The following is an 8,553-nucleotide window of genomic DNA, read 5'->3' as shown; positions in this document are numbered from 1 at the left end:
ACTACTCGGTATTTCTATGGCTCTGATCATAGCTAAGTCACGAGGTCAGCATTGAGAGGGGATGCCCCTGTTATTGTTTCTTTGCATGCACGTCACGTATATACGTGGCATTTAAAACCGTTTGTTTGCTTTTGTTACTTGTTTTATTAAAATAATTGTACATGTGTAAGAATTTAAATTGCATCGATAATTTTTTAGGGTCTATAAGTTTATGTATTGTTTCTTATCTTACTGCTTTTCTTTACGTTTAACGTAGCATGCCCCACTGACGTACACTCCCAACACTCGTACAGCACCCATATCGCTATTGACGCTATATATCAATGTGATAATGCTATGAACTCCTTTGCAACTAAAATTAAAAAAGGCTCTCGATTATTTTCATTAAATGCCGCTTTTATATAGAAATCAATGTTTGTTGGCAAAGGCAACTATAGGCTAGTAGGCTATTGTTTGTTACTATTGAAGGGTCCCTTTAATTACTGCATGTTCGCCCAGTCTGCAAAGTATGGCAGTTCCTGACGAGATCTCGCGCGTGCAAGACGGTTATTTTTTCGCGTTCGCGCGTGCTATCATTAAAAATCTGCGTGCAAAGCATGTACATTTTCAAGCCACGTTAGGAAATCTTACTTAATTTAATACGTATTTTTTTCTTTGTTTAATTAATTGGCGTGCGTAGGACAAATTGTGGCGTGCATAACCGAAAGTCTGTAAAAAAATCGCGCGTGCACCTGCCATACTCTGCAGTCTGGATGTTCGCTATGTCCAGTGTTGTCTACTATGTTCGCTTTGTCCACAATATTTACTACATAGTGGAGGTAATACTGCTGCTGGTGACCAGTGAAAATTTTGGTCTTAAAATGTTCTTTACGTCTTCCTGATACCCGCTGTATAATTTTTTTTTGAAAAAACTTCGGTGTTCGTATCGAAAATTAACTTTGAAAATACGCGAAATCAGGCTGCGTCACCGTATTTTTTCCACGAGCCGTCAAAGGTTAGATTATTACGTCATAGAATGCGAATTACCACGTTTGATTTCTACATTACAGATTACGTAATTTGTTAGGTTTTTTGGGGGTTTAGGGGTTAAAAGTAGGGGTTAGGGTTGGGTTAAAAGTTAGGGCTTGGGGTTTTCCATAGCATAAAACGGTGCAAAAAACAGGATTATAACATGCTGTAATGTACATTGTGTCGTTATAAATCGTTAACCTTACGCAAGTCAGGCGAGTTACGGTGACATAGCCCGTTTTTACACATTTTCAAAGTTAATTTTCGACACAAAAGCCCAAGTTTTTCCCCCAAAAAATTATACAGTAGGTATCAGAAAGCCGTAAGGACCATTTTAAGACCAAAATTTTTACTGGTCACCAGCGGCGGTAATTCCCATAGTGGACATTGCGGACATAGTGAATAATGTGGACATAGCAGACATAGTGGACAAAGCCGACATGCACTAATTAAAGGGACCGCTATTAAATAGTCTAAAACACTGGTTAATTAGATATTGTCTTTTGAGGTAACACTTATTATTATTTTAAAGGAAATATGTCGTGTTGGTTTGGTGCGTTCACGAGCAACTAGCACATTTTAAAGGAACTCATTTTAAACACTGCAATTTTAATTCAGCCAAGATGGTAATAATTTTTTTAGTCATTTGTATTTTTCTTAACTATGAGCAAGGTAATAACAACAAATATTGTTTGTGTTTTTTTTTTTGATGGATGTCTAGATTTATATTAATTTCTATGGTAAAATATGGCTGCAAAAGTAAAAGCTGTTGTGTTTGATGTTGGTGGTGTTTTGATTCCACAACCACAGAAAGCAATTGCTGCATATGGAGAAAAACTTGGCCTACCTCGAAAATTCCTGTCCCAGGTTTTTTTACATGGTGCTCCTAATAACTCGTTTTGCAAGCTTGAAAGAGGTGAATACACCTTAACTGAGTTCTTTCAACACTTCACTAAGGAAGCGGAGCTTCAAGCAAAAAAACAAAATCTGACCCTTCCCCAAGGATTCTCTGCTTCTGATTTATTTCAAAATATAGGAATGCAGAATCAAGGAGATGATATAACAAAATATCCAATCCAGTTTGAATTTCTCCATGCGGCAACTAAGTTAAGAGAAAATGGTATTTTGACTTGCATTCTTACAAATAACTGGGTTAATGATCAGCAAAATACTAAAGGAAAGTTCTCACGTGGCATGTTTTACTTGAAGCTTTATTTCAATGAGGTTATTGAATCAGCACGAGAAGGAATTCGGAAACCAGATACTGAAATATACAAGCTCACATGTAAGAAACTTGGTGTGGTTCCCACAGAAGTTGTTTTTTTAGATGATATTGGTCTTAACTTAAAAAATGCAAGTCAACTAGGAATCCGATGCATCAAAGTTACAAATACTAATACTGCTATCAAAGAGCTTGAAAGTGCAGTCCAGATGAAGCTGACAGCCCCAAAGGATAAAACAGCATTTCCTCCTGCAAGCCACCCAGATAGCGTGACACATTCTTATATTAATGTAACTCCGAAAGTTAAACTACATTTTGTAGAAGCTGGAGAAGGACCTGCAATTATTCTGTTGCATGGATTTCCTGACTTCTGGTATGGTTGGCGCAACCAGATACCCGCTTTAGTTCAAGCTGGATATAGAGTAATTGTGCCAGACCAGCGAGGATTTGGGGAATCTAGCTGCCCACCGCGCATTCAAGATTATGGTCAGAAATATTTATGTGATGATGTTTTAAAGATATTGGATGTATTGTGTATTCCTCAAGCCACTGTGGTTGGACATGACTGGGGTGGTTCATTAGCATGGAACCTTGCCCTGATATATCCTGATAGGTTTAAAGCAGTTTGTGGGATAAACACACCATTCTTTCCCATTAACCCTAAACGTAATCCTATGGTTAGCATGATGAAGAACCCTGGATCTTTTGATTATCAACTTTACTTTCAAGAACCAGGTGTAGCGGAGAAGGAATTTGAATTAGATGTGGAAAGATCATTGACATTGATACTTAAAGGATTGGAGAAGTCTGAAGATGATACAATTAAGAAGGAAAAAAGTGGGTTCTGGTCGACCAGCAATGTCAGGGCAAGAGGTGGAATGTTGGTTGGAGCTCCCTCCGTTGCTGTACGTAGTCCATACTTGACAGATTATGATATGAGGTACTATGTGAAAAACTTTAAAAGAACTGGATTCAGGGGACCTTTAAATTGGTATCGCAACTATGAACTAAACTGGAGTTGGATGAAACGTTTTGCCGGAAGAAAAATCATCATTCCTGCTTTGATGGTCACTGCCTCTGATGACCTAGTTTTGAAACCAGAGTATTCTGTTGGAATGGAAAAGAGGATTCCTTTGTTGTCCCGATTGCACATTGAAAGATGCAGCCACTGGACCATGCAAGAGCAGCCATACAAGCTTAACTGTGGTTTAATTAAATGGCTGGATGAAGTACATGGAAAATTACCATTTGTGACATCCAAGATATAGATCATCAAAGATTTGAGATATGCAAATTGGAAAAGTTTATTTTATTAATTGATGCAGCTTAAATATATGTGAATAATGAACAAAACTTTTCATAAATGTTATTGTAATCTATGACTTTCTACGAATCTATGCAATTAAATACCATGTGCCAATTTTAGCACACAGTTATATTATATATCTTTTTTTAATCTTGTTTACTTATAAAACCATTTTTTTTATTATGTTATGTTAATTGTTTATTATTTAAAAGTAATTTATGCAAACGTTAATTAATTATGCAGGAGCAAAACATATTGGCCTGGGCCTGAAAAAAATGTTAAAACCTCTGTTACTCTCACTGTTTATGGTATTACATACACAAGCCGAACAATTAGCCAAGAATGATTGCACACTGCTGAAACAAAATCAACAATCTCAGGAACTGTTAAAAAGATTGGACCCTTTAAAAGGAAAGATGTAAGAACACTTTAACTGTGTAACATGGTATAGGTGCTGCCATATTTTAATAATTGTTTTTTACTATTTTAACTTAATTGCTAATCATTTCATTGATTTCGGTGGTTTGTGCAGCAGATTCAAAAAGCAATGGGAGTATTAAACTAATGTACATAAAAGGAATTGTGTTATGACTAGGGATGCACATTACAGAATTCCGAATCGGTGAGATTCGAATCCTTTTGTATTCGAATCTAATTACGGGATTCGGTATTCTGTTTAATGACGTCATCACAGGTCATTTCATACACTATAGCAACAATTTTTGAAACTTAATAATTTAAAAAAAAAAATTTTTGTGTTTGTGGGACTTTCCACTGTATACGTTTTGCAACGTCTTTTCATTGCCTGCAATATATTTCATGACGCAAAAACTACCCAATAGTACAATTTTTGATCATTTTACAACTCATAATCCAACTACTATGAAAGAGTCTATAAACTGACTTTTGTGGGTAAAATTATTTTTTTCTATAAATATAAAAATATTCGAAATTCTAGATATGGAATTCTAGATTCGAAATAAAGTATTCTAGGATATCCTAGAATACCTAATTATTCTGTAATGTGCATCCCTAGTTATGACAGTAGTAACACATTCTGGTCACCGGCACCATTTTTTAAAAAATGACCCAAAGTTATATACAATGCAGTCTGCAGATGTAAAAATAAATATATTAATGTTTCAAGCCCAAACAGAGAACTGACCACCATTCTTAACTTTCTGTAGTAATAAAATAAGACACATTAGATTTAAAACACTTTTATATTCTATTATTCTCTGCCCTCTGGTATTTTCTAAGTTGTCCATCAATGTTTATTGTATTTACATATCCTACTTACTGAATGCTGGCATAAAGTATAGCCTAAAAACAATGCTTTTATTTTAGTATCCAATATTTGTTTAGTTTATCTATTATTTAGTAGGACACTAGCAGTCTAGCACTATTTAGAAAATCTTATATAAAGCGATTATTCATGTCGACACAGACATTACATTACTTACAATTAACCACTAACTTGTTTTGTTTCAGATTTACCTACAAATTTAAAGATGAGATAAATGGTGGTGATGAATATGATTACACGTTAAGCATTTGTAGTGGGGTCACTGCTAATCAATTTAACGCTCCGGGAGTTGGTGTGCTTCAGTATAACAAGTTAAAACAAGAATACAAACGAGTAGGGCTAATAAACAGCACAGTAGTTAAAGGTGGCACTGACTGGATCATGCTTACATATAAGCATGGTGATCGTTACCACTCACATTGTACATCGCCAGGATCAGAACTTTCTAGAAGACAAGCACACATAATGATTGTGTGTGATCCAAACGAGTTAGAGGTACAAGCAGTATAACAGCTTCTTTAAAGATTGCGATTACCCTTTTCATTTCTCTTATATATACCAATAGAATTGAAAAAAACAACATATTCCCAGACGTGGTCATTTCAATAATACCAAAAGATTATCAATGGTATTAATATGAGATAATTTATCTGAATTATAATTTGATTGATAAATATTTCTTTATTATAAATTTTGTGTAATAGTCATACAAAGCATTTGTTATTATACTATTAAGCCAAGTGTACGCTGATGCTTAAAATGTTACAGGGACAATTTAAAGTGCTGTATGAACATAATGATGAAGATACAGAATCAAGCTGTTTCTACATGATGGAAATATCCAGCAGAGCCGCATGCTCACATGTTAATGGCTTGAGCACAGGTTCAATTTTACTTATAATGTAAGAACATTCATATCATCCATATGACCATACTCTTGGTATTTATTTTAGAATAATTTTTATATTTTGCAGATTCGTGTCTGTTTCATCCGCATACCTACTAATAGGCGTTGTTTATAAAAGGTGTGTGTATGGGTCAAAAGGATTTGAGCAAATCCCTAACATTGTATTTTGGAGGATGTGTGGCAACTTGCAAGCTGTAAGTATTTATAAAAAGCTGTTATTTGGGCTGTGCCAAAGTGGTGTTCGCCTTGCAACATAAGTGCTCCAGTTTTGTTGTAATTAGTTGCGGATCTGTATCATACAAAACAAAGGCAAAACAAAACTGCCAATGTTTGCGGGAATCCTACAAGTGAAAATCACAAAGGCAAAGCCAACCTACAATAAACATATTAAATGTATGAATTTACCAGCTTTTATGAGATTGGTGCAGACCCCAGATTGGGAAACACCATACTGTATTAGATAGTATGATACATTAAACTGTTCGGGTTTCTATTCATCAGGATAGAAATACAACAAACATAATCACTTTTATAATTGTATATACTGTTATTTAAAAAAATTTTTTTGCAGGATGGATGTGATTTATTGTGTCGGACAAGAGGTTCTGGATACATCGACAGCAAACCATATCAAGGTGTAGCTGATGATCAGTTAGATGATGAAATAGATGATGAACATCTTCTGCCAATGTGAAGATAGCACAATGCTTTGTGTTTACTTAGAGAAAAATGTGATTTTATCCAGATATTATAATCACAGTGAAATCCGAATGCATCATGTAACTGATTTGGAATGTTATGAAAGTGTTTCATTTGTTTTTCTTATTTAATTATTGCAAATAAAGAGATTTTTATTTGTAATATTCTGATCAATACTGTAATTACACTATAGTTGTGATATTTTTCCTATGCAATACAGAGCAAGCAGTGTATGGCATGTTGTTTTATTACAGCTTTTCGCATCGGTCAGTTAAATACATTAGCTTTTGTGCTCGGATATATTTTTCGATTTCTTCTTTAGTTAATGCATTTGTCCAAATTCCTTCTTCTTCCCAACTTCTCACCAATTTGCTTTTCTCTTCAGGAGTCAATGCAGGGGGTTCCTTTTTTAGTCCATACATTTCCCACATTCTTAATATAGAAAAATTAAAACTTTTAATTTTTAAGATTGGCATGATTGTTGATAGGCTACGCAATTTAAATTCACTTGGAAATATGTAATATAGACTCATAGAAATTAATTGGATATTCTCATATTGTGTAGTAGCGTATAACAACTGCCAATATATAATATATGGAATGATCTATTTTTTGAACATAATAATTGCAAATGCAATAATTTCCAAATTACTCAAAAAATTTGTAAGGGGTAATCAATCCTATTATCAGTGTCAAACTGAATGCATCATAAAACATTCCACATTATCGGAGCGATTAAAGTATTTCTAAAAACGAAGAGGAATAAGAATTAAATGATTAAAAATGTGTTTCCACTTGAAAATTTTTAAAGTACACCAGTACCACTCTTAATTCGAATCAAATGTATTAGTTACCCCATCTAAAACAGTCTGTTTAAGGTAATTCAAATAAAATGACAAGAATGAAAAAACAAATCTTTTGTTAACAGCATCAGTAGACAAAAACATTTGAAATGCAGTTTACCAGCTTACACAAATCTGTCAAACTATTAGTTAACTAACCTAAATGGTATGCAGAATACAGTTGATATACCTATACAGCATCAAGTCTATAGGCCTATTAGTTTATGAACATAACTTGTATTATCCTCGCGTGCACAGGAAAAGAGTTACCACATATATAGTATTGTGGGTGATACTGATTCTTATTTTCTGTAGAGCTGGCAATTTAGGCAACTCGTTAGTGACCACTAGGTTAAAGTAATTGCCTCTAAGCATATTGCCCAAGGACATATACGCCCACAGTCGTAGCAGTGACAGACCTTGAATCTGTACCCTCTTAAGTTAGAGGAATGCGCATCAACCACCATGCCACGGCCAGACAAAAGCTAGTAGCAAGCTTCACCACAATTTCAAGGTCTGATTATATTAGTTAGCTCTACCTGACAAGATCATTATCCAAAAGCACTTTTCTTCTTTCCAGCTTTTGCTTCAACCTTAGTTTCACAAGATGTTTATACTTTTTCCTCCATTTTAATAGTCTGTCATAAAAGCACAATTGTTAATTATTTAATTGGCTTCTGGCCGTACATATTAAATCATTACAAAAAGGAGCATGCAGGCATATAAATAAATTTTTATACAAATAAATAAAAAACACACGTTACCTATGCCTTCTCATTCTTCTTCTTCGCCATCTAATATCACTTTTATGAGCGTATAGCGGTGTTTGATTTGAAGTATTTGGTTCATCAAAAACATCTAGTACATCCACTCCTTCATTTATTACTTTGCCATGCTCAGTGCTGTCAATGTTATATTTATTGTGGGTTGGTAATGGTTGGTTGCTCGGACATGAGATTCTGGACATGATGCTGCTTGCAATAATCAGTTCATCAAACTTATTGGGAATAAATCCAACAGAATCAACTCTCGATAAAATTACATGGTTTGTTTCTTGTGGTTTAGAAATTAGAGGCGATAGTTTGTTTTCACCAAACAGATAAGGCAAACTTTTGTTCACTTGAGTACAATTTTGGGACGTTTGCTTTAAAATGATTGGAGACACCCTGGAGAGGACATTTCGGAATCCTAGTAACATACCTCTATAAACATAAAAACATTCAATTTTCTGGAAAAAGAATAAAGGCGTATTTAAAATATTTG

General features: G+C 34.5%; 3 protein-coding genes across 3 annotated transcripts; 2 read left to right on the top strand and 1 right to left on the bottom strand.

The window, feature by feature from the left end:
• Positions 1–3,779, top strand: LOC149742382 (bifunctional epoxide hydrolase 2-like). Its single transcript, XM_089878959.1, has one exon. It carries the CDS (start codon positions 1,756–1,758, stop codon positions 3,496–3,498), a length of 1,743 nt encoding a protein of 580 aa, XP_089735085.1. The 5' UTR covers positions 1–1,755; the 3' UTR covers positions 3,499–3,779.
• On the top strand, positions 3,523–6,681 carry LOC149742381 (cation-dependent mannose-6-phosphate receptor-like). The gene is made up of 5 exons (XM_089879117.1): positions 3,523–3,954; positions 5,028–5,337; positions 5,611–5,744; positions 5,817–5,943; positions 6,321–6,681. Exons 1-5 carry the CDS (start codon positions 3,755–3,757, stop codon positions 6,441–6,443), a joined length of 894 nt encoding a protein of 297 aa, XP_089735243.1. The 5' UTR covers positions 3,523–3,754; the 3' UTR covers positions 6,444–6,681.
• LOC149742380 (uncharacterized) lies at positions 6,675–8,544 on the bottom strand. Its single transcript, XM_089879142.1, has 3 exons — positions 8,055–8,544; positions 7,830–7,928; positions 6,675–6,880 (listed from the first exon to the last, which is right to left on the bottom strand). The coding sequence occupies exons 1-3, from the start codon at positions 8,486–8,488 to the stop codon at positions 6,697–6,699; spliced, it is 717 nt and encodes a 238-aa protein (XP_089735268.1). The 5' UTR covers positions 8,489–8,544; the 3' UTR covers positions 6,675–6,696.
• Positions 8,545–8,553: the final 9 nt, after the last annotated feature.

The sequence above is a fragment of the Ciona robusta genome, chromosome 1, assembly GCF_009617815.1.
Source record: "Ciona robusta chromosome 1, ASM961781v2".
NCBI lineage: Eukaryota > Metazoa > Chordata > Ascidiacea > Phlebobranchia > Cionidae > Ciona > Ciona robusta.
The sequence above is the reverse complement of the archived record's forward strand: the minus strand, read 5'-3'. Positions and strand labels throughout refer to the sequence as shown.

Bases quoted from the DNA above. Each gene is read 5' to 3' on its own strand.
- LOC149742382 (XM_089878959.1), top strand. From the start codon at position 1,756: ATGGCTGCAAAAGTAAAAGCTGTTGTGTTTGATGTTGGTGGTGTTTTG.
- LOC149742381 (XM_089879117.1), top strand. From the start codon at position 3,755: ATGCAAACGTTAATTAATTATGCAGGAGCAAAACATATTGGCCTGGGC. The intron at 5,338-5,610 runs GTACAAGCAGTA...AAAATGTTACAG, and splicing joins GTGATCCAAACGAGTTAGAG to GGACAATTTAAAGTGCTGTA. The intron at 5,745-5,816 runs GTAAGAACATTC...TATATTTTGCAG, and splicing joins GGTTCAATTTTACTTATAAT to ATTCGTGTCTGTTTCATCCG.
- LOC149742380 (XM_089879142.1), bottom strand. From the start codon at position 8,488: ATGTTACTAGGATTCCGAAATGTCCTCTCCAGGGTGTCTCCAATCATT. The intron at 7,929-8,054 runs GTAACGTGTGTT...CTTTTATGACAG, and splicing joins AGAAGAATGAGAAGGCATAG to ACTATTAAAATGGAGGAAAA. The intron at 6,881-7,829 runs GTAGAGCTAACT...TTCTATATTAAG, and splicing joins TTGGATAATGATCTTGTCAG to AATGTGGGAAATGTATGGAC.